The 24,913-nt window shown below is 35.8% G+C and overlaps 5 protein-coding genes and 3 long non-coding RNA genes across 8 annotated transcripts in view; 4 read left to right on the top strand and 4 right to left on the bottom strand.

Moving 5' to 3' along the window:
• The window catches only part of LOC6497268 (short neuropeptide F), a 30,479-nt gene extending 30,033 nt beyond the window's left edge, over positions 1 to 446 (bottom strand). Inside the window, exon 1 of the mRNA XM_014906115.3 lies at positions 11 to 446. The gene's annotated coding sequence lies outside the window, so the exon portion shown is untranslated. The remainder of the gene's footprint in view (positions 1 to 10) is intronic.
• Positions 447 to 4,506: 4,060 nt separating this feature from the next.
• LOC6498271 (microfibril-associated glycoprotein 4-like) lies at positions 4,507 to 8,640 on the top strand. Its single transcript, XM_032451597.2, has 3 exons — positions 4,507 to 7,143; positions 7,205 to 8,421; positions 8,481 to 8,640. The coding sequence occupies exons 2-3, from the start codon at positions 7,640 to 7,642 to the stop codon at positions 8,623 to 8,625; spliced, it is 927 nt and encodes a 308-aa protein (XP_032307488.1). The 5' UTR covers positions 4,507 to 7,143; positions 7,205 to 7,639; the 3' UTR covers positions 8,626 to 8,640.
• LOC116654920 (angiopoietin-4-like) lies at positions 6,686 to 7,251 on the top strand. The gene is made up of 2 exons (XM_044716222.1): positions 6,686 to 7,010; positions 7,205 to 7,251. The coding sequence occupies exons 1-2, from the start codon at positions 6,686 to 6,688 to the stop codon at positions 7,249 to 7,251; spliced, it is 372 nt and encodes a 123-aa protein (XP_044572157.1).
• A 938-nt stretch (positions 8,641 to 9,578) lies between the features above and the next one.
• LOC6498272 (ficolin-1) lies at positions 9,579 to 10,634 on the top strand. Its single transcript, XM_032451681.1, has 2 exons — positions 9,579 to 10,415; positions 10,473 to 10,634. The coding sequence occupies exons 1-2, from the start codon at positions 9,622 to 9,624 to the stop codon at positions 10,594 to 10,596; spliced, it is 918 nt and encodes a 305-aa protein (XP_032307572.1). The 5' UTR covers positions 9,579 to 9,621; the 3' UTR covers positions 10,597 to 10,634.
• A 1,247-nt stretch (positions 10,635 to 11,881) lies between these two features.
• LOC116654966 lies at positions 11,882 to 12,337 on the bottom strand. The gene is made up of 2 exons (XM_032451817.2): positions 12,141 to 12,337; positions 11,882 to 12,082 (listed from the first exon to the last, which is right to left on the bottom strand). Exons 1-2 carry the CDS (start codon positions 12,311 to 12,313, stop codon positions 12,010 to 12,012), a joined length of 246 nt encoding a protein of 81 aa, XP_032307708.1. The 5' UTR covers positions 12,314 to 12,337; the 3' UTR covers positions 11,882 to 12,009.
• A 111-nt stretch (positions 12,338 to 12,448) lies between these two features.
• Positions 12,449 to 19,153, top strand: LOC116654967. Its single transcript, XR_004310127.2, has 3 exons — positions 12,449 to 13,210; positions 16,145 to 16,555; positions 18,287 to 19,153. It is a non-coding gene; the product is annotated as an uncharacterized LOC116654967 (long non-coding RNA).
• LOC116654968 lies at positions 13,208 to 16,012 on the bottom strand. The gene is made up of 3 exons (XR_004310128.2): positions 15,832 to 16,012; positions 15,028 to 15,347; positions 13,208 to 14,935 (listed from the first exon to the last, which is right to left on the bottom strand). It is a non-coding gene; the product is annotated as an uncharacterized LOC116654968 (long non-coding RNA).
• A 3,735-nt stretch (positions 19,154 to 22,888) lies between the features above and the next one.
• Positions 22,889 to 24,203, bottom strand: LOC123257424. The gene is made up of 2 exons (XR_006507482.1): positions 24,001 to 24,203; positions 22,889 to 23,933 (listed from the first exon to the last, which is right to left on the bottom strand). It is a non-coding gene; the product is annotated as an uncharacterized LOC123257424 (long non-coding RNA).
• Positions 24,204 to 24,913: the final 710 nt, after the last annotated feature.

The raw sequence follows: 24,913 nt of genomic DNA, 5'->3' as shown, positions 1-24,913 counted from the left end.
ATAAACTCACCTGTAATAAACTTTCAATTTATTACACAAAATCTATTTGTTTTGAACAATTTTTTTAAATTCAAATGTTTTGATCGCAACCACTGATGCAACTCAAGTTTCTTCTTTTTTCACTTAAAATCAACCTTTTCGCGGAATTTCAAGTACAAAGTCAGTTAAAAAGTTTTTCAATTAAACTGGGAATTCTGTTCAAACGGGAATCAATGAAAGCGCACAAATGCGTGCTACACTTTTTCTCCACTCAATTAACTGGAATTTAAATCGAAAATTGTGAAAAATTCCACAAAAACGAGTTCAAAACTGTGTTTTTTTAGTTGATTTGTAAAATTGTTAAACCGTTACATTGGTTATACGGTTTTTGGTTGTTGGTTGGCTGTCAGTTGTTGGATATTTTACTTTCGAAGCGCGACGAACGAATGCAACGGCCACGAGGCCAAAGACTTGTTTTATACCAACCCGCCAAAACCGAAACCCCAACGAATCGGCCCGAAGTCGATGGAGTCGGCACATAGTTTCAACTTCAACTGGTTGCTCCTGTTGCTTCTTCAATCGAAAGCTTGCCCCTCAGTAGCCGGCCTCCAAGGGGTTTGTGACTCGGCTATGGAGGAAGCTCCAATCCGCCCACTCATTTATTGTTGCATCCTGTTGTTGTTGCAATGACGTCAGCGGAGCGGGGTCGCTTTGATTTAAAGCTGTATTAGCTGCCTGCCATTCGCTGGAATCAAAATGGGGCAAGTTCCTGGGATGCGAGTTGTGTTGTTGCCCTACCGGTCACCTACGCACGCATATCGGTAGGCGGCGCCTACGCTGTGGAACCTCCAGCTTCAGCAGGACCCGCGGGGGCTGCAAAAAACTAAAATCAGATAGCCGAAATAGTGAAATAGTCAACCAATTCCTAATATCATTCCCAAATACATATGTAGCTCCCCCCATTTTGGGATTGTATTACATTTTTGCAGCTGTATTTACTTTTCATCTTTGACATTCAGTTTCTCCTAATGAATAATGACATCGCTTAAAATGAAAAACAATAGGTCTAATAGCAAAATGGCCAAGATTCAATGATGTTCATTGGAGGAGAGAGAAGTGAAATGTACTCCCCATATTTAAATTCTATTTTTTTCCATAATGGGGTTGATCTTACAAAATAATAAAAGAGAAAAATAGTGCAGTTTGGCAATTTTGTAATAAAACTGGTATAGTTGCGGTTATAAAAAAAATATATATATTATTTGAAACCTGTAAAGCTAGGCACATTTGTAAATTATTAAAACTATAAAAAAATGTGAGGAAAACGACCATAGGAAGAGATATAATGGCAATGGTAATAAGGAATCAAATTGAAGATAACACTGCGTATGAGCAATAAGAAGTAACTAGTTCGGAAAAGAAAAAATAGCCCCAAAACCACAAAATGCAATTTATTAGATGCTTCTGTTACTATTAAAGTAACTGATCTAGCAGCTAGAATATGTTTGCAGTGAGAAGGTTTCTGTTTGCATAAAGGTTAAAAGCTAGTTTTTTTGGTTAAAAAGTTGGAGATTATATCTATATTTCTATACTTATATATTTAAAAAATATACTCTTAAAACGGATATGTTTTTTCATGAACATACATTTTAATAATTTTTTTTAAAACCATTTAAATATAGCAATACTTTTGTACTTATTTTTTATTGATTTACGAATTCCATTCTTCTTCCGTTCTTCATATTAATGTAATTTTTAAAAGGTCAAACATCCTTTTAATTATGGAATTTGATGTAACTATGAAATAATGATATTTGAAAACTTTGTACATGGTACTTGAATTTAACTTGGCCTAAACCTTATCTACATGCTTTTTTTAAAGCTTTTCGTTTAGACGCGGTCTTTGACTTCGATATTGACTTTATAAGCTTAAAAGCCATGAACAGCGCATTCTGTTGGATGGTAGCCCTTATTTGAAACTAACTATCTAGGAACTAACTATCAGGACCTAGATGAGGTATAAACCAAAAGGATTCCAGATTATTTATTTCTGAAAGAAGCATCTTGCCAACTAACTATAGTGGAGTTTTATGAAACAGTTAACACAAGTTTCTGTCATTCTTTTTTTTTTTAACAGTCATAAAGATTTTTTAAGCGTGAAAATTGAAATGAAATTATTGAAAATGCGTGGACTGGTGCAAAAATCTCTTCCGGAAGGTGGGTGTACTGGAATGCACTTCCAAAGGCAAAAAGTCAAGTGCATAAATAAACGGCTGGCCACTTTTCCCCGTCATGGTGCCCGTAATGAGAAATAAAATGGTAAAGGGTGGAGTGGGTTGGAAATGCCGCACGTCTGCGTTTGTGATATATTATCCGCTTGCCAGAAGGACACTTTGCAGTGTCCCTTTACCATGTGGATCTAAGCCATCTTTCCACCCACATAATGCTTGCTTAAATGTTTATGAGCAAGGGAATCAAAGTCAATCATGGGGCATACATTACAAAGTTGGGTGTTGGATGGAATGGGTGGATAAAGTTTGAGACTTTAAGGCATCAAATAGGTGAATGCATTAATAACTTATGCATATATTTGCTAGGGATTCTTTAAAGTGAACTATTTAGTTATGAAATAAATTTTATTTGAAATCTTGTTTGCTAGAGATATTTTTTCTTAATGTTTTATAAGAAGTCTTCGTCTTTGAATTGCCACATGGTGCACCCACAATGACCCGTTAGTTTCCACTCTTATTCAATTCTGGTTGTCTGGCAGAAACTGCAACTATACCTAACTCTGTTGTGCAGTAAATTAAGTTGCCTTATTGAATTTCCGCCTATCAATATCGTCTGCCCGAGGCACCTGTTGTGCCCTCACCAACATACATATAATATTGTGTATCGACTCTTTTTTCATAATATTTACACCTTTCTCCCTCTGCTCTGGTGGTTTCCGCTCTTCAATGAGGGAAACAACATTATTCAAATGCAAATCAATGGCATATATAAATAAAAAAGGTTGTTAAGTAAACTGATTGTTGAATAAAGTAATACCGTTAACAACACTCCCGGGGATTTTACGCAAAAAGTTGCAGTTGCATGAAGTAGTTGCCGAAGTTCTGTTTGTCTTGGGTTGGTGTGAATTTATTGCTTAATCATGCCCCATCTGAAATGCAAATAAAATGCAAATGCAGGTGAGAGGCTAGAGTCTAGAGGCAAGAGGCGAGAGTAGGACCCCCGTCGGCCGGCCCACCTCAAAAACTTTTTGGGTCTAACAAGGTGACTAGTGCTTGTCTAACTGGACGGTGTGCCCCGTTTTATTTGCTGCCTGAATTCAGCCAGATTTTCTGGGTAGGCGGCATGGAGAAAAAAATAAGAAAATTGTGGCCACAACTTGGTGCCATTGGATTTATTCGCATGGCGTGTGTGGGCGGCAGCGGCGAGCCGAGCTGGTAAACGTTGCAATTAATATGAGGCACATGCAACAGCTTGCCACCCACACGACAGCCTCTGCAACACGTTCGCATCGAACCCAAGTTGCACGTTCTGAAAACTTTCAGCTTTCAACTTGGAGCTTTCTTACCTCCGGCAACAAGCGAGTTTTATTATTACCTGTTTAGAATTTGACTTAGAAGGTTATTTTTATCTGGTGTTGGTTTATTTAACTTAGATTTTAATGTATTATATGTTATCATTAAAATTTAATTATAATTTATACACATTTTTTATAACTCTTTCTTTCAATTGCCGCATTTAATATGAGCTGTTTGGATATTGATTTTATATTCATTTACAGAATAATCGTTTTAATATTTTTAGCCATTTATTATTTCCCTGCTGTATTTATTTTGCATCAATGCTACACGCCACACAATTTACTCTTGTAAATCACAAGTGCTTTCGATCGCAACAACAAATATTGTATTGAATGAATGGCATTAACAAACCATGAGTTGAATTTAAGCGAGTGTTGGCTGAGCTTGAATACATTTTTTATAAGTCCATTAAACAAACCTCTGGCATAATAGCTACGATTAATAGTTTAGTACTCAGACCCCACTTTCCTCCTGCCAAATTCCTTAAAACGCCCTAAACCTTTTATGCAACCTTTTGAATTGTTAACCAAACTTTTAGCTTGTCGACAAGCTCGTCTTGGCCAAGTTGAGGGCCGGCTCTTGCTGTTCATTTGGCTAAAAGTTGGCATTATTGATGTTTGCTGTCTGCTGTTATTTGAAAGTTTGGCAACAGTCTAGCAGATATCCAACAACAAGCACCTTTCTCTAGTGGGTTATGGATTCTAGCAGAATCTTGAATCGCATAGTTCTTAGTGTACTGAAGGGATTCTTTCTATCCTAGCCACTCGTAGTTTCATTTTACCCATCAACAAAATAAATAATAAAATCAAGTATATTTATGGAGTTTGAATATCCAAGTGCATATGAATTTTTCACCATTTTTGATTTTGACCTCAAATACGGACGAAATTTATAATCTATTTTTGTCTTTGGTAGTAATTCATTTTAACTTACGGTTTGGTCAATAAAATAGGCAACCTTTTGTTTCCCCTTTGATAGTTTTATCGGCTAGTTTTATGGCAATATTTTGGCAATGACTTTGGTAGATACAAAATATAAATGCACCTTTGTTATATTTCCAAATGGATGTTTTCTTTACTTCATTTCGACATACAATGATTTATTCCAAATTCAAAACGGAAAGGAAAATGCTCCTAGTTATTATAGAAAAGAGAACTGGTTCTTGTAAGAATTTTATAATCTGTAATTTCCTTGTTTTCATTGGATTGTCTCCTTTAAATTAGGTTAGATGCAAACAAAGACAAACAACGCCTACTTAATTAGCAGTCAGACCCAATATGAGGTAATGGTTCGTGGGTGGTCCTTGCCATTCCGCCCCTGGAAATGGATTGAGTCCTGGCAAATGTGAAAACAGCTGTTGGCGAATGTGCGAAAATTGCTGGAAAATTGCCGGCGAAATTGTCTGGACCTAGACCATGGCCATCGTGGTGCTGATTTGCATAAGAGAGCTGGCGGCCTCAGCTGCATTTTGCCAATTATCACACGGCCTGCTAGCCGGTTTCTTCAGTCAGTCAGTCATTCAGTCAATCAGTCAGTTAGTCCGTCAGTCAGGTGGTTATTCTGTCAGTAAGTCAGCAATTCAATCGTCGTTGCCGGCACTTTTGTCGCGTCACAGGGAAAATTTTTGCCACCGGCGAGTGTAATTTTCCCAGGTTCTATTTTTTCTCAGCGGTATTGTCGATATTATCAAAAGAATTTGGCTTTCAGGGCTTAGTTTTTAAAGGCGTTGGTCTTGAACTAGCTTACTTCTTTTTAAATATACTCTTCATCTGGTTAAGTTTCTTCAAATGTTTGATTAGTTTAAAACTTATGAGTGCAAAGTTTGAGTCTATACATCATATAGTTCATAAATAAATTGATTACAAAGTCGCTGAAACATCGTTATTGTCTGAGAAAACCATCAAACGTTTAGTTAGCGCCAGGTGCTTGCTTTACGACTTTTGTGGAGCCTTTATAAATGATAAAACAAGAGACAAATAAGACTCACAACAATAATAGTTAAATATTTAGAACATCAAATATATATAATTTGGGTGAATTATTGGGTTTACTTTAGAGTCACCCTCACTTTAAGGTGGAAGGGGGACATCTTTTGACAATTAGTTCGAATTTACGAAAGTATTTTATGCAATCGAGTCAGTCATAAGCAGCTCATTGACAAACTGCAAAAATTTACCAAACAATAATCTCAACATTCAATTTCAATGAAGATCGCATAGTTACAAAAAATATAAAACTTTTATTTTCGCTTTTTTATGACTTGCATGCTTTAATGAAGGTGTATGCGTGTTCAAGAAAGTGTTGAAAGTTGTTTTTTTTTCGTTTTTGTGATTTATATTGCTGGCAGTTTAATAAGCGGAAATGTGACAACATATACGCCACCCAACCAAAGTGGGTGGTTGACAATGAACTGAAAGAAAGCCGAAAGAGGAGTCCCAATTATAACAATAATAAGAGTTTTTTTTTTATTTTATTGTGTATATGCACGCATAAGTTAAATTTGCTTTGGTAATTACCGCATGAACTTTTCTTACTTTTGAAACTCTGGACGGAAAAATTTTGAGAACTTCCAAAACTAGTCCAAGATATTTAAACGAATAACAAGGGCACATAAAACATTAATATTGACTATTTATTTAAGTCTGATTTTTTAATAGGAGGCTTCTATTATATAGCTTTTATTGAGCTTTAGAGATAATGAAAAGATCAGAGAATTCCAAATATTTTTTTGGCTTGAAATAGTACCAAGTCGGCGGTGAGACAGATAGGCAGTTCTGAAAATGAGAGCGAGTGCTTTTGTAGTGATTTTTTATATTTTACTGGACCTACACTTGATTTGTGCAGACACAGTTGAAAATGTAACAGATCCAAATGAATTCGAAAATTGTGAGGAGTTTTGCTATTCTGATAACGAATACGTTAAAATTTTTTTTAAAAATCATGATAGGGATTACGAATTTAAGTTAAATCACGAGCAGTATGAGCTAAAAAAAACCTTAAAGGATTTAACAGGGTTTACTTATGCTAAGCGATGGCTGTCCAATCAGCTTTTACAGTGTAAGGCCACGGGAAAGGTTTCGAATGTACCACCTTACAATCCGAGAGAAATATACAAAATGAAGCTCCGTGGAATGACACCCTTTGATGGACCCTGCGCTTCGGGACCTGGATGGATACTAGTTCAAAGAAGATTCGATGGAAGTGTGGACTTCAACCGCACCTGGAATGAGTATAAGGAAGGATTTGGCAATATCCAAGGAGAGTTTTTCATGGGGCTGGATCGGCTACACTTGATGACTTCATCGGCGCAACATGAGCTTTGTATTAGGATTGCGGACTTCGACGGGGATTCCGCCTATGCCCACTACACTCACTTCGAAATCGGCAACGAGGAAGAATCATACGAGCTAAAATATATCGAGGGATATTCAGGAACAGCTGGTAACTACTTAACTGCAAACAAAAATATGAAATTTTCTACTATTGATCGAGACAATGACAAAGAAAAACACAATTGCGCAAAGAATCTCAATGGATGGTGGTTTAAAGAATGTTATTTCATGTCGTCCAAAAGGTAAGGAATATTTCTCGCTCTTAAATACGTAATAATTTTGATAAAAATGTACATTTTTTAGTGCCCTTAATGGCCCATACGATGAAGATGGCGGGAACGGAGGAATAATGTGGCTCTGGAAAAGGAACTTTTCTCGGTCCATCACCTTTTCGGAAATGTTGATTAAATCTGTTTGAATGCTTGGAAAAAAAATATATGTCTTTGATTTTAAGTATTTACAAAAAAATTTTTTTACACTGTTTAGTTACTCGATGACTTGTTCATAACTCATAGTTCTTGCTTCATAAACAAATTCAGAAGTTAAGTTTTTTGATTAGGTAGGGCCAACATGTGCGGCCATCATTGACCTCTAGTTTCGGCTTTGATAACAATATTCTGAACTTGATCTGTTTGATCTCATGAGCCGCTTTGGAGATTACCGAAGCTCATCAAACACCAAATTATTTTCGGGTTCGCGCATTTTAAAGTCTACCGCGAATCAGATCACACGCTTGAAATGAATTTTAGTTTTTGCCTAATAGTTCTGTGTCTAGCAGTATGTCACAAAGTTTCTGTTGTTCGAACCGAGCCAGATACAGATAAAGATGCCCAAAAAGAGATATGTAAAGAATTTTGCAAACCGTACTGGGACAACTTGTGGCAATATATGACGCATTCCAAAGAACACTATGAACGCAATTATACGGATACACAGGCTGAAATTCGACGACAATCCAAGGAAGTCGGAAAGCTTAGGACAGCATATACAAGGCTGTCTGAGGATCTCTCAAATTGTAAAAGGAAAAGGAATTTCCCAACTGATCCGTCAAACAATCGGAATAAAACATACCATGAAAAATTACAAGAATTGAAGGCCTTTGAAGGGCGCTGTGCATCGTCCTCTGGGTGGATAGTCATTCAGAGACGATTCGATGGAAGTGTTGACTTCAATCGCGTCTGGAATGAGTACAAGGAAGGATTCGGAACCATCGAAGGAGAGTTCTTCATAGGACTAGAGACTCTACATTTGCTGACCAACATAACAAAGTATGAACTTTGTGTGAGGATTGGAGATGCTGGAGGAGATTCCGCTTACGCGCACTATGACGATTTCCAAATAGGCAGCGAAAAGGAATCCTACGAGCTCAAATCCCTTGGAAAATATTCTGGGACAGCTGGTGATAACCTTAAACTCAACCAAAACATGAAATTTTCGACAATCGATCGGGACAATGACAAGTTCAAGGGAAATTGCGCTATTATAAACGGTGGATGGTGGTACAATTTATGTTGGCGCAGGTATGGTCAATGATGTTATTTAATTTAAATCCAAATTAAAAATTTTGTAAATCTTGCAGTGCACTAAATGGACCCTATAGACCCTTATTTAATGATGTTAATGGAGGAGGAGTGAAGTGGTTATGGAAGAAACAGTTTACCGTATCACTCGCCTTCGCTGAAATGATGGTGCGACCTAAATCCGTGAAACTTGTACAAAAATAACTATATTAACATTTTAAAATAGTGAGATTAGTTTTTGACAGTAAACTATAAATAAAATAAATTTTTTTCTTGCACAATAGAAACTACAATTTTAGTCTGATTTTTTTTTCATGATTTGGATGGGATTTGGATTTTTCAATTTCAAATACAATAATTAGAAGAGAAAAGATTCTTAGAAAATATGAAAAAATATATTTTGTAATAGGTTCAGCACATATGTAATACATGTAAAATGTAATAAAATTACTCGTAGTTTTAAAATTAGCCCAAAAAACTATTTGCAACTGCGTTGATCAATTGTAAGCAGCTTACTGACCAACTGCAACAATACTAAACAATAATCAACAACATTCAATTTCAATGGCGATCACATGGTTTCAAAACATGTAAAACTATTATTTTCGCTTTTTTCGTGACTGGAGTATTTTAAAGAAGTTGTATGCGTGTTCAAGAAAGTGCTTTAAGCTTGCTTCTTTTTCTCATTTTTATAATTTATATTGCTGGCAGTTTTATAAGTTGAAATGTGAAAACCTATACCAATGTGGGAAACCAATGTGGGAGGTTGACAATGAACTGAAAGAAAGCAAAAAGAGTGTCAATTATAACAATAATAAGAGTTTTTGTTTTATTGTTGTTTATACTTATGTTTTATTTGCTTTGCTAATTACAGCATAAACTTTTCGCACTTTTGCAACTCTGGACGGAAAAATTTAGACAACTCTTCTAAAATAGTCCAAGATATTTAAACAAATTAAAAGTTTTCGACAATTCCCAACTTAAAATTTTGTAATGCCCCCTAATCATCAAAGTAATCATCAAAGCACAAATTAATTTTATTAAAATGTACTCATGTATACAAAACAATAATATTGACTTTAATCTCTCATTGTGCTCTTATGGAGCTTTGGAGATAATGAAAAGATCAGACAATGCCAAATATTTTTTTGGCTTGGAATAGTACCAAGTCGGCGGTGGGACAGATAGGCAGTTCTCAAAATGAAAGCGAGTGCTTTTGTAGTGATTTTTTATATTTTACTGCACCAAAACACACACTTTATTTGCGCAGACTCTGAAAAAAATGTAACAGATACAAATTCAAATGAATTCAAAAATTGCGAAGAGTTTTGTTATTCCGATAACGAATACATAGACATTTTTTTTGAACGTCATGATATCGATTACGAATTTAAGTTAGAAAGAGAGCAGGATAAACTAACAAAAACATTAAAGGATTTAAAAGGCCTTACGTATTCTAAGCGATGGCTGTCTAATCAGCTTTTACAGTGTAAGGCCACGGGAAAGGTTTCGAATGTACCACCATACAATCCGAGAGAAATATACAAAATGAAGCTCCGTGGAATGACACCCTTTGATGGACCCTGCGCTTCGGGACCTGGATGGATACTAGTTCAAAGACGATTCGATGGAAGTGTGGACTTCAACCGCACCTGGGATGAGTATAAGGAAGGATTTGGCAATATCCAAGGGGAGTTTTTCATGGGGCTGGATCGATTGCACTTGATGACTTCATCGGCGCAACATGAGCTTTGTGTTAGGATTGCGGACTTCGACGGGGATTCCGCTTATGCCCACTATACCCAATTCGAAATCGGCAACGAGGAAGAGTCATACGAGCTAAAATATATCGAGGGATATTCAGGAACAGCTGGTAACTACATAGCTGAAAACAAAAATATGAAATTTTCTACTATTGATCGAGACAATGACAAAGAAAAACACAATTGCGCAAGGAGTCTCAATGGATGGTGGTTTAAATCATGTTATGAAAGGTATGAATTATTGCTCTAAAATATGTAATAATATTGATAAATATGTAAATTTTTTAGTGCTCTTAATGGCCCATACGATGAATATGGCAACGCCCCCCGGGACGGAGGAGTAATGTGGCTCTGGAAAAGGGACTATTCCCGATCCGTCACATTTTCGGAAATGTTGATTAAATCTGTTTAAATGCTTAACTGAATAATAAATGTCTTTAATTTTAAGTATTTAAATGCAGTATTTTTTATGCAGTCTAGTTACTCGATGTCTTATTCATAACTCATAGTTCTTGTTTCATAAACAAATTCAGATGTTTAAGATTTTTTGATTAGTTACGGCCAACATGTGCGCCCAACATTGACCTCTAGTTCCGGCTCTGATAACAATGTGATGAACTTGATGTGTTTGAGCTCATAAACCGCATTTGAGATTACCAAAGATCAGACCATACGGAAAGCCCATTAGAATCAGGCAGATATATTTTGTATGCCATGCTGCTATAAAACGTTTCAATAGAAACTAATATTTAACTTTTTTATTGTATTGTATTTATGTATTTATATTTTTTTGTGGTCAACGATGCGTATGATTATTATTGGTATTTGGTTTATCGTAAATTAGAATGCTTGAAAGGTGCAATATTCCCCAGAAGCTAAACAGAATTTAAATTAAGTGCCACTGGGGGAGAAAACCAATAAGGTTTTTTGAAATTCTTATAGTTTATTTTTCATAAATGAAATTCCATGTTCCCAAACATACACCAATTGCTTGATTGCGAATGAAAATAAATTGACCAATAAAGGGTCTGATTACTAAACAAAATAGACGGATCAATATATTGTAGAGAATACCCTATACAAAAGGCTCAATTGCTTAGCTTGTCCAGTGCACTCACTGATAAAATTCATTGACCATCAGAAGCAGATTGTTGAGTGGGGCGGCAAGGAATAACATTCAGCAAGCGTAACAATAACAGGACAAGAAAGGGAAACCTTATCCTCACCGCGCCGCAGGATACGTGCTTGGCATGCCACTCGTTTCGCCGCTGTTCACCTGCTGCCAGGATACGGCATTACGTGCCGGACAGGCTCAATCTCTCTCCTTATACCGGCCCTTAATCCTTTTGACTATACAAAATTAAAGAATGCTCGCTGCTCAAGTGTCACTTGCCAAGGAAATGTTGTTTCGATTGCGGTCGGAATAACACTATGGAAGGAAAGAAGGATAAAACTGTGAAAGAAATACAAGAAGGTTGGCAAGATGTTGCTAGAATGTGAGTCAAATGGGTGCATCCAGTAGCACAAAGTCCCATGAGAATTCTAGAATATTAAAATCGCTAAGCTTTCATGAAGTATTTAGCCCCAGTAAATTAAATTATAATTTTGCTAATAACAGACCATCTGAAAGTGTCTAGGAAAATGATCACAACGTGCTTTGAACATTCTTTAAATTTATCGGGAAACAAAGAAGGATATATCTCGCACTTTCGCATAGTTTAATAAAGTTTTAAAAAGCTATATACTTTGCTTTTAGAATTATGATATTAAATATGGAAGCTTTTTGTAATTTTTCAAAGAATTCCAACCACTAATTTTCGTTAATCTATAGTTTCTCATCCTCCTGTGTGGTCTTCTTATGTGATTCCTTTCGTATCGGTTCAAGATTAAGCTCATAGCTGTAAAATAGATAATAAATTAAAAAGTTATCATTTTGAGGAAATGTCGAGTACTAACGTTCTGTACCAATCGTATCCTTTATACGGTGCCCTGTGAAGATTATGGGGACGTCGATGAACGGGTCGGTGACCAGGCGACTTATTCGTAGGGACTTTGTCCCCGCAGACTAAAGTAAGGATTATACATCCAAGAAGAGTAAAGAAATATAATCTTAGTCCAAAGGTAGCCATAACGTTAGTAAATAACTTGAAATATTGTGAAGTTTTGATTTAAATATAAAAGCTGAACTAATTGATTTTCTATTTGATTTGGTTTATTGTAAAAGTTGTTAATAATTTTAAGATATATTTTTTCATTAATATTTTACTGAGAATGACCCACTTGTAGAACACCCTTTGCCTAATTAGGAATGAATATTTTATTACACAATACCAATATTGTCATCCAAGGGAATATATTTACGTGAGACAACTGCCAAGTGGCTGGATGGACTTAGTCCCATCCAAACAAACAAAGATAGTGATAACCCAGACACTCTCACGGCGCAGACATGAAAAGTCAATCAATGTAATGCCTGGACTACGTGGCCAGGATGAGGGAAAGGGTTCCTGAGGGAGGGATAAAGTTTGTTTGGAGAATGTAAACCACTGTGCAGAACAGCTTGTCAGAAATACATGTTTGATAAAAAATGAGTGTAATCCTAAGACTTGAAGTCAAAATGTAGATGAAGTCAAAGTAGAAAACAATTTAGTTGAGTCCTTGACTAATACCATCTTTAGAAGTGTTAAATTGAAGCCAAATTGAGATCCTCTCCGAGGCTCTAGGCCTGAATATATGGCATGTTATGACTTAAAACTTTGTTCAAGTTTGTTAAATTCTGTAAGTCAGATACTCGAAGAAAGTTAACCAAAACACTTTTGGCAAAATTGCAGCAGCATGTGAGATATCTTGACTTGAATTTTTTAGGAAATTATTTCAAGTAGGCTGTGATTGTATAAATTACAAATATCAATAAATATAGTAACACATTTAGCTTAAAATATATAGAACCATTTATGTTTTTGGTGCAAAAGTGAAATCCTCGAAAAGAACCAGAAATCAGCCGCGAAGTACGTTTTATTGATTTGGTAAATATTTAATGCATTTTCGCATTTTACCCGAACTTTGCACTTTGGGGACATTGAACACCGGACAGAAGGGGACAATTTGCGTGTGAAATGGCTTAGTAGACTCTCACGTTTTGTCTATAAACGTAGACGGAGAAAGTGAGAGCCAGTCAAAGTAAAGAAAGGAAACTCTCCCTGCCCACCTTTCGTCTTTACACAAAATTTCTTTAAAAAAAATAATCAAAATATTGCAGAAAATGCGCGAAAATATATACATTTTGGACATAAAAAGATTAAAATTGATGTGCAAACACCAGTGACTAATTACGAATCATTAGCATTAAGCCATTTACAAAGGTGTGAAAATTAACCTCATTGGAGGTGCATCATAGTATGAGCTATTATTTACAGCTCGTGCCAGGGATAAATCCCTGCTACGTGCCACTTATGCGCTCAAGGATTATGTTCAGCTTATCTTGAGTGCCACGTTGTAAAATTTAATAAACGAAGCATGATGGGCGAATCAATTTGTATTATTTTATAATCATTGAAAGCAGAATAAGCTGATTCCAGACAAATTGGAATCCCTTGAATAAATCTTTGAATTAACTTGCCTAGAAAAGAAATCTGGAATAGTCCCTTCAGGTCCACAACAGAAAAAAAAAATCATTATAAGTAATTATGCATTGTTTGCCTCACAATGCAAGAGAATGAATAAGGTGTGGGTATCCTTTCAGACAGATTTTTGCTGCTCATTTTTTATAATTTTTTGCTTTTCATTTTTTATTGTTGTGCTTTTTGCGTTGATTGATTTCGCTGATTGCTTTTGGCCTTGGCCATGAGTTGGCCTTGTTCTATTTATAGATAGACCAATCCTTTCAGATTTTGAGATGTTGCTTTTATATTTAGACGCATTCTAGTTTCGCTTTCAACAAGCCCTCAAGAAAGACATGTTATTTAGAAAAGGTTACTTGATTCAAAATTCTTAAAATTGGTTTATTGTAAAGAATTATAATAAGTATATGTCATTTTTCTCTCACTGGCTCGAATTTGACCAGTTTGGTGGAATCGGGCCGCGTTGCACGCAGCAACCTGCCACAAGTTTTAATGATGACTCGCCTACATGTCTACGGGGGGTATTGTGGTGGTATACTTGGCTTTGCCTCAACAGACTCTCATGTCATTATGAGTTATGTGTCTGTGGTTCTGCGGGGACGTCTCAATATGATTCCGCCTTCCGAGGACACAGGCCCTCTGGCCTTTTCCGGTACAATGCCACAGTTCAATTAACATAATTAATGCGAGTACCTGGTAGTTGCTTTACTGCACTTAAATTTGAGAGGAACTACTGGTAAAAAATTGTAAAATCATTATTTTTCCCTTGACAAACGTTTTACCCTTCGTCCTAGAGAATATAGCTAATGTGTGGAAAGTTTTACATTCAGGTACTTGACAAGTTTTATGAAAGCTCTTAAAAGGCGCTCATCGCACATTTATATGTCGCCAGGTGATGTTGAATGAGTTCTGAAGAAGACACGTGGCTAAAGGCTTAATAATCCCCTCTACCTAGCCATTTGTCCGTTTATGTTTCATCTTTGAGGATGGCCACCAAGTGCACTCAGAAAATTTTTTTGAATACCACAAAATAAGTGCTTAAAATGTTGCTGGTATGATACAGCTTCGTAGCACTTCGACTTATTTAATGCTTCTTATATTCTCGAGTTTTAAATCGTTTTTAAGAAGTACCTATAAAAAAGAGAAAAGGGTTAAAAACAGTCGACCTTATTAAATGATGCCCAGGGCGCTCTGAAAGTCAAGTGCATGAATAAAAGGCTCACCTGCTCTTAATGAGAAAGGCGATGATGAGCGTGAAGTCTGCCGACCTGCCGCTCGGCTATGTCTGTGATATATCATCCGTCTGCCGGAAAAGCGGCAAGGACACCAACGCCCTGTCACCTTGCGGTTCCCCTACATGGCCACCCACTACCTATCCTCCCACCCACTCATCTTTGACGTTCAGTGGGAAATGGGAAGCAACAGAATAAGATAGAATCACGCACTCATTCAACTGGTTTCCATTTCTGCTCCTCGCTGTCAGATTCCTTGCATTGTGGGAATTGCAGGGCGTATCTATTAGATACATTAGCGTAGAAGGAAGCTATGGATGAATGCAAAGAGAATGAATAATATTAGTTAACGTACATTTAGAAAATTAATCTAATTTATTGGCTAATCAGATTTCATACTGATTTTGTTGGCTGTGCAAATTAAATATTAAATTATTCAGAAGGTCTATTACCTTGAGACTTGTATGTGTAATTAGTATTTAATATGTGTTATTGGATTAATTTCATCAAATATAATTTGAGCCCTAAACATCGATTATTAAAGTTTGCAGTCTTCTTTAATATATTTACCCTTTTCTCACACCTGGCATATTGAAACTTAACCGCAAACATTTTCAATCAGAACCAATATGTAATTAAAGTTCTCTTCCCCTTAATCAAAAGGATTAAGTTTCCTTATCGAATTTCCTGCCTCTGTTTGAAACACCTGTTACGTTATACTTACCTGCCCATCTGAGTCCCCCCAACTGAAATCGCAATATTTACACTTTTCACCAGCTCTCGAGGAGCATTTACCTCTTGAATGGAGGAAATGGCAATAGTTGAAGGCAAATCAATAGTAAATACAAATAGATATGGAGGCATCCACAGGAAGCTTCAAGGTGGCTGTTGCAGACATGATCTTGTGTCTAAAATGAACAACAATGTAAATTCTAAATATTAACTTAACTTCTAAAAAAATATAAATTGGTTTTTGAAAAATTTATTTCTTCTCAATTGTTTTGTATTTCAAATAATTAAAAAATTACCCTTATTAGTCTAAATAAGTATATATATTAAAAACTTCATATTTCTTTAGGTCATATATTTATTTATCTCTCCTTTTAAGGCTAACAGACTTTAGTTTGACAAACCTGTCACTATTATGAGGCACGGTAAGCGCTGGTGGCATGTTTGATTCGAACTCGTTGGCTCCACCGGCAACTTGTGGCAACTAAAAGCTTCACTTAGTTAACGGGATTTGACGTGAGCGGAAGTTGCTTCGCTGAAAATCGGACAGAAATTTACCTGTTTTACAACAACCCGGAATTCTTTGGCCTAAACCTATAGTAACGAAGCCAAACAAGGACTCATTGCAATCAATAAAACAAATCAGCACTCCGAAAATTAATTTCTTTTTTAAAATTGAAAAAAAAGTACTCCTAAAATGACATAAATTAATGTGCGTTGTGGTGATTGTTATTTTTAAATATAATAAATAAAAAATTGTCACTCTTAGTTGGATAAAGGATAAGAAATTGTACGTTTTTTAAATTAAGCTAATAAATAATAACTAAATTATAAAAAATTAGTTCACTTAAGCCAATTAGTTTGGAAACTATTTGTTACGTAAATCCGAAGAAATAGTTAATATAGCTAATTAATTAAACCAATTAGGTACCATTATAATAATAAGCGTTTAAATATTGCTAATAGCATTCATTGCGTATGCGTAATTTGTGCTCTATTGGCCTAAATTAAAATGTTAACTCCACTAAACGGTCGTTTATAGTTTCGGCTGCCAGTCAGTTTTCAATTTTTATGAGCTTATGGATGATGACAGTTTTATTTTATTTGTCTACGTGCTCGGAAAATTGATAATCCATTAATGTGTCGATAAACATTTTTGGGATGTGTTTGCGATTAACGGGATCTATCCCTTTCATCCCAATGAACCTTTCTTAGGTCACTTTTCCGAAGATCTAACCAAGAATCATAACAATGAATAAAATATTTGTGGTTTTTGAGACCATCCTTGTCAGGCCTAATTTAACCTTTTTCCCCGAAAAAATGTTTAGGCTTTTGTTTATTCATTTCAGTTCTTAACCTTTTTAACAACTTTAAGATTGTGTCTTAAACTCTTTTTAATAATAAATGCTCTTCGCACATCAATTGACGACCTACCTGTCATGTTTCTTGCTTTAAATTATGATTCTGTCAAGGATGTAAAATATTACGTAAATGATATGCTAAAATACCAAATGAGCTCATCCAAACGAATGTTTGAAAATTTATGAAGAATGTTTTAGGGTAAGTTGGATAAACCCCAACATAAATATTTTAAACTATAATCTTGTTCATGTTTTGTATGGAATATAATTCATAAGCATGATTAGCTATTTGAAGAACATTCTTTTAGCCATGAGGGTGATATTTCATATTTCATTGAGGCCTTTATCGGCTGACTTTCTAAGAGCAGACCCAATTTTATTTCTTGCGGTGTGCATTGTCAAACTTTATTTTAAAATCTTACGGAAAAAATCGGAATAAATGAATACTATAATATTTGCATGCAACTATTTTCATATACATTTTTCTCGGCTCACCTTTTTTCAAATGAAAAACACAATATGCAATGTCAGTTATTTCATTATTCCAAAAAGGCGAGTCTTTCATAAAAGTTTCATGGTCAGAATGACGAAAATTTTACCTCTCTTGCCTGAAAATATGGTTTAAACTTTAAATTAACCTCGAAATTTTGCATGCATAATGTGGTTAAAAAGTTCACTCTTTTGCTTTTTAGAGGAGAGAGAATTCTTTTTACAAAATTCGTATAATACAACTGGCCTCCGTATTTAATCAAGTGTGAAATCCTTAATCAAGTTAGTCACCTGACTTCCGTCCCCTCTCACTCCATTTTCCTATTACGATTGAATGAATTTCCAACAGCCGACGGCTCAATCCCAAATCAAAGTTTCAATAATGGCCAAAACCAATGTATTTCAGCTGTCTCGACGGATTTTCATTTAACGTCGTTGGAAGTTTTTTGTTTTTTTTTAGTGCTGTTGTTTGAGACTAGTGGGGCTTTTTGCAAAAAAGTTCATTTAAAATTTATAGGACATCCAGGATATATCCCTATAAGAGTCTATATAATACTCAAATCGAAGCATTTTAATAAAACTAAAACAGTTTTAACGCCATACCATTATTCATATCTTAAGCAAAAAAAGAAATTCAACTTAATAAGCATTTTCAATCTTTCAATTTGCAGTGCGGCTAAACTTTCGGTGAAAAGGAGGTAAGTGGAAATATATAGGATATGGAGACTGCATGTTCAACCCAACACACCAGACCTTAATATAGAAATGTGTGTTTTGCGAGAGACCCTAAGGACGAATCGCTATCAATCTTAATTTATAACAAATTTAATATGGTTGTTTCGGAATCGAGCGGGAAAGTGGCGCGGAATTCCCAACGGAAAATCGGATACCAAACACCATGGCTTCGGGGCCTACACATATGCTTTGGTTTCCGAATTCACCCCAAGCACCCCACATCTAAAAACCATTTCAGTTTCCATCCTCCGACAAGGTTTCTTGGAAAATGAGCAGTGCGTCGAAGGAGATGCCTTGCCTTGGCCCTAAAGTCCTGTACGTCAGCGCCCGTAAATATGCCACAAAAATATTGAAATGGGCGCAGTGAACGTGTTGTGCAAAACACTTAAGTGATTTTATGGCGCCATTCAAATGTTTTCCAAATCAGCGGTACGTGAACCGCAGCTTGTGGGCTTCCATAAACTCTTTACGAATGCCAGCAGTATTTTATAAATCAACAAAAACCCGGTGAACAAGTAAAATGAACGTTTTCAGCAACAAGTAGACAACAGAGACATATATTTTAGCCAGCTTTCGACGGTTTCCCTTTTATTGACATATTGACAACTTTAGCAAAGGAAAAAATGACTTCCCCTGAATGGTTTAGGTCTTTAATAATTTACTTTGCGTCAAATAATTTATAAGGATGGGCTTGAATATAACTCAGTCCCTTCTTAAAATTTTTTCTCAAATCTTTTAAGAAAATAATCTTTAAATGTTAACCCAATAACATTAATAAAACTCTTTTTGTACAAAAGCTATACGTACTTTACTGGGCCCAACGCATTTTATATATTTACCCTTTTTTTTAGTAATCTCGTCTACATATTATTATGTCAATCAGTGGGTGTTTATTCATATGCCTATTCATTCCCTTGTTTCCAAAAGGCTGTCTAAAGTTTAGCCATCCATTGAAGCCATCGAAGTGTTCCGAAAATTTTGAAGAGTTGTGCTGCGCCATCTTCTTTTTGAGCCTCATAAATCATAAAATAAAATTTGAAAAGATACATTTAAACAAAATTCTATTAAAACTTTCTTGATATTTTTCAGATAATATTTGCTTTTGCATCGACGGTTAAACAAAAATATTCTTTGCTTTCCAGGGATGAAAAAATGTTTGGGGTTGTTGTAGACCAAACCAAAAAGGTCGAGGAAATATTAAAGAAAAATTTTAAGAGGGAGCCATATTTCACCCTTTTTGAAAGGAATGAAAAATCGATCTAGCCATCGATTAAAGTATTCCGCGCAGGAATCGGATGGAAATTGGCGAAGATATTCCTGTGGCCATATTGGGCATCCTTGCATTCTTCATCATTCCAAAGGGAATCCCCAGAAAATTTGAAGAAAAATCTTTAACATATTTTGTTCTTAGATTTTTATGCAGAATGATGGAGAATCGATCTAGAAATCGTTTAAAGAACATTGGCAAATATATAGCCATTCCTGGGGGCCAAATTGGGCACCCTTGCATTCTTCATCAATTCGAAGGGGATCCCCAGGAAATTTGAAGAAAAGTTTAAAAAATAATGATACCTTCTGCAATTGTATGGAAACTAAATATTAAAGCTAGAGCTGGCTTCTTCATTAAATCATTACTCATTTTAGCAGCAAATTATATATATGTTAATTAAAATTAAAATAATAATGAGTATCCATTAAGTCTGTCTTGGCACGTCCATCTTATTTTGGTTGTTTAATTATTTTATCGCAGCGTAAAACTTTTTCAAGTGGGTTCATTTCCCTTGCCCTCTGTTTTTCCGGAGGATTCTGGCAATTAACGCCACGTTTAGAGTGGTATTTTGTCCTGTTTTTGAGCATCAGTCCACGGCCTTGGTTCAGTCAAGCTCACTCATTAATTTCGACAATTTAAAAACGGAAGTGGCAGGCGGTCCGAATAAATGAAATTTCATATTTCTTCTCCAGTGACGATTTGCAAAGATGCCGACTTGAGAGATCAAAACAGATACAAAAGTAATAAACCAGACAGCAACATCATCCACAGACTTTGTATGCCCACTGTGTCGCCACAGTGACTGTCAATAGTTGTTGTCACAGGAAGCTATCAAACATTAACGAGGCCATTTTTATGGCTTTGCTGTAAATTGTCATATCTCCATGTTTTCTTTTAGAAATCCTCAATTAGTGATGAGCTAATTTTAATTTTCTTATATCCGTATTTGATTGTTATTGTATTTTACCTGTATTGAACAAACATGATAATTAATTGAAGACCATCATCTTGATCAACTTGACACTGATTGCAGCCCCGAATATTTCTGGGGTAATTGTTTGGGATCGCCCTGGGGCACTTGACCCAATATTCGTAGAAAATGGGCGCGTGGTCATGGGCTGTAAAAAATTATTCATTTCTTCTCTATTTTTTTTTTTCTTGGAGAAATTGTTATGTTGAGATGGATAGCTGGCAATTTATTGGATTGGATTTGGGTAAGTGCAAGTTGCAGGCATTAAAGAAAAACGTGCTAGCCACGGAGTCGTGATTTTGTGGCAGCACTTTTAACCCGCTGACGCCCAGCTAGTTAACCCAGAAGTTAAGTTAACTCAGATGGGTCTTCCTTTTAAAAGAGCAGAGAGAAATGGGCGGTAATGGAAAAGATTCTTTCGCTGAATTAACCCACAAACTTGATTATTAAACTAATTATTGTCACGTTTCAATTTATCATAGAGGGGCGGAAAAATCCCAGGCTCCTCTTTTCACGCTTTTTTTACGCTTTATGTGGGTTGTATAAATACAAGCTGTCATTTGCTTCTACATTTAAGCTGCTTTCAACTGAAAACAAGAAAGGAAAGCTAACTTCGGGCGGAGCCGAAGTTGATATACCCTTGCAGTTCAGTCGCAGTCCGCTAGGTGGCGCCACGCATCTTTTATTATTAGATATGTAGCGGATCGTATATAGTCGGCCGATCCTTATGAAATTTGGCATATTGAATTATTTTTCCCAAAATAGAATCTGTACCAAATCCCATCTTTCTAACTTAAAAAACACCAAAGTTATGGCATTTCCGATCAATCAGTTATATGGCAGCTATAGGATATAGTCGACCGATCCCGGCCGTTCCGACTTATATACTGCCTGCAAAGGAAAAAAGGATGTGTGCAAAGTTTCAACTCGATAGCTTAAAAACTGAGAGACTAGTTTGCGTAGAAACAGACAGACAGACAGACGGACAGACGGACAGACGGACAGACGGACATGCTCATATCGACTCAGGAGGTGATCCTGATCAAGAATATATATACTTTATAGGGTCGGAGATGTCTCCTTCACTGCGTTGCACACTTTTGACCAAAATTATAATACCCCCTGCAAGGGTATAATTAGTGCACATGCAAAATATTCTACGAAGCTTTTCAGTTTCCAGCGGGAGCTTGCATAATAGAGCTCATTATATTCATGGAAATTGCAAACCAGAAAACATGTTTAAGTTTCTTAATGATATTCTAAAGGTAGCATACAGAAGGGGTTTTTCGAAAGTATATCTAAGGCTCAGAAAGAATCAAAGTATAATTAAGAAATAACCCAAAAGTTTATTCAACATTCCTATTCAAGCTTTAAGTCAATAATTGCGTGAAATCTATAATTGGATACATTCTGTTCTTGGCTTCATAAGATATCGCATTACTCGAGTATCTTATTTCTGGTCGTTAACACTCTCTTAGAAATTATTAGATTAGAAATAACAACAAAAAGGCGTCTAGTCGTGTCTTTCTATTGTTTTGGCCACAAAAAATATTTCTAGCCCAGGGCCAAGAGGCAGAACCGGTTTCTGGATTCTCCATTTGCGGGGTCAAGATTCACAAAAACACAATAATAGTAGTCATAATAATCATCATATGAAATAATATAGAAAAATTATGTTAATCGCTCATTCTGCCGACCCATAAAAGGCAGCTTGTCCAGAGAACAAGAAACTTTTTGCGTAATCGCATCGCACTCTGTGTCGTTAGCTCCTCGTTTTTGGAACATTTGGAACATTAGATAGCATAATATCCGAGGGCAATGTGAAAAATTAAATAATACATTTTAATTTTATACCTTGTTTGGCCCGCCATTTCGTCCAACTCATTTATTTTGCATGTCCACTGAAATTAAATTTTCTTTGATATGTAATTAGAATTTATGGCGGTCGCAACAGGGAAAAACTTTTACGGACGCCGGCTGGACAGGAAACTGACGGGTCGGAAGAACCAAACTTTTGGGCAAAAAGTGTGACTCTTGCGCCGAAATAAGGACAAAAATAAAAGATAATGAGGTTGTTTTAGAGAGCTTTATTAATGAATTTAAATAAGCTATAAGATTTATTTTAAATAGTAGTATATTAGCAAACATAGATAGACTTCACTCCTTTATTTTTTTACGAGTATGTCTTTATAACACAAGTCGAATAATTTGTAATACGAATTTGCAATAAATATTGATGATTATTTCATTTCAATGTAGGTAACAAGGTCTTGGCCAAAAATGATAAAATAATAAAGGTGAAGTATTGAGAAATTGTTTTATTTAAAACAAAAATATATTTTTTTTTGGACTCGCACAATTGAAGTTTGAGCCTTTTCCCAAATCGGGAGAAGCTGATGGAGCTGAAACATATTGCAAACCGGTTGCCACTTGGTGGGTGTATAGAGTAGTATTTAATATTATTGTAGCTCCGGCTTTTGTCTCTGCAACTGCGGTCTCGATTATGCAACACTCCAATGTTGCCGCTGTGAGCTCAAAAAGTTGTGCAAGTCGCACAGTCGGCTCTTGTAATTTTTTTTAAATTTATTTGTTTTTTCTCAGTAGATTTAATGTATCTGGCAATTGTGTGGGCTTTTCGGGCTAAAATGGCCAAGTCCCATAAAAGTGAACTTTAATCAAGAGACAAATTGACATCAAGCCAGCTTGGAAGAGTACTGCCATAAAACTGAGCAAGCAGAGCAATTCCAGCTTTTGGGTTAGAGAGACAAATTTAGGAGTCAAATAAGACTTTTTTAACATAGTGTTTTTTCAGAACCAGGAAGGGACATCTCCTTATAAGTAACATCTTACTTCCGTCTTTTATGTTTACTTTCCTAAGTTATGGTTCTATTCCCTGGCACCTGTTCCCAACTTTTCTAAGCCGGTTGCCACTCTTGGCCCCATTTCCTTTGGCTGCATTAGAAGTCAAGTGGTTAAGCAACAATAACCAGCAGACTAAACCGTTGCTCCCATGTTGTTTGGCTTTTTGGTCTTGGCCTTTAAAAAACATCCCAACCCATCCAACTTGTTGCACAACGGCAACAGTTGAAATTGTGAAGAGTGCGTAGCTACACAGGAAGAATAAATTTATTGTTTTGCATTAAAAATTATAAGATTGTTTTTTTATGAAACGATTACCACTACAAATTAGCCAAGCTTGGACTAATGGGTTCTGTTTAAAAACCCTTTTTAGCTCACTAATATTTTTTATATTTTATTTCCAGTCCCAAAAGAATATGCTCTTTTCGCCAAACTGATTCTTGAATAGGTGCAACGAGTTTGCATTTATTGCGGTTGTTGTTTTCTTGAATATTAAAGTTTGTGTTCAGATTCTTTTCAGCAAGCAGCTGTTTTTGAGCCAAATTACATACTTGGTGCCTTTTGCACCTGCTTTTAACCGCTTGTACTCGTTCGGGTTGTGATTTTCAGTCTGATTCTGATTTGGTTTTTGGTTGCGGTTCCAGTTGGCTTGTTTTTTCTAGGTTTTGTCTTGTTGAATGCAAATTTTTGTAGGCTGACTACCTGACACGCAATGAGAGATGTGAAGTATTAATTTACAAAAGGTATATTTTTAGCTGCCAACTTGGACTTACAATCAAGAGTAACAGGCTATACAAATAAAAACCATGAAAACAACAAGTCTGGTACTTTTCCAAAATCAACAGCTGTCAATTGCAAATAATTAAACAATACATTGTTTTAACAACAATATTTAACGATAGCTTGTAAAATACATTCTTCTTTATTATTATTTCTGGCTGAGGCACAATTATGCAAAACAGGCTTTTTCTTATTTTATTTTAAAGCTTGACAGTATTTTTTTAAAACTTTAATTACATGGCTTAAAGCATGAGTGGGGAAAGGCGATGGGCGTCGACTTTTTACAATGAGTAAAGAAATGACGGTAGAAATGACCTTACCCCTACCTAAAGTACCATCCATCTCACCCTCTCATAATTGCGTTAGATCTATGTTAACCGGATTGATAATTTTCCAATTAACTTGTATATTGAATAAATTAATTACCTTAATTGAACTTTTTGGGTTTTAGTTTTCAGGTTCTTTGGTTTGGTTAAAGCCCAACCAATATTCATATTTTAGAACAATAAAAGACAGGTTAACAAAGGAAATTGTTCACCTCCAGTTTTAGTAAATGCATTTCGCATCTCCTGAGCCATTTCAGCCACATGTTTTTAAGACATGTGGCAAGTACTCTCACATAAAACCAATTAAGTTTAATTATGGTAGCTTTGCCAACCGAATCTTAGTAAGTAAATATCTACA

This window comes from Drosophila ananassae, chromosome 3R (genome assembly GCF_017639315.1).
Source record: "Drosophila ananassae strain 14024-0371.13 chromosome 3R, ASM1763931v2, whole genome shotgun sequence".
In the NCBI taxonomy this organism is placed as follows: domain Eukaryota; kingdom Metazoa; phylum Arthropoda; class Insecta; order Diptera; family Drosophilidae; genus Drosophila; species Drosophila ananassae.
Note: the sequence above shows the minus strand (reverse complement) of the source record. Positions and strands in the feature narration are given on the sequence as shown.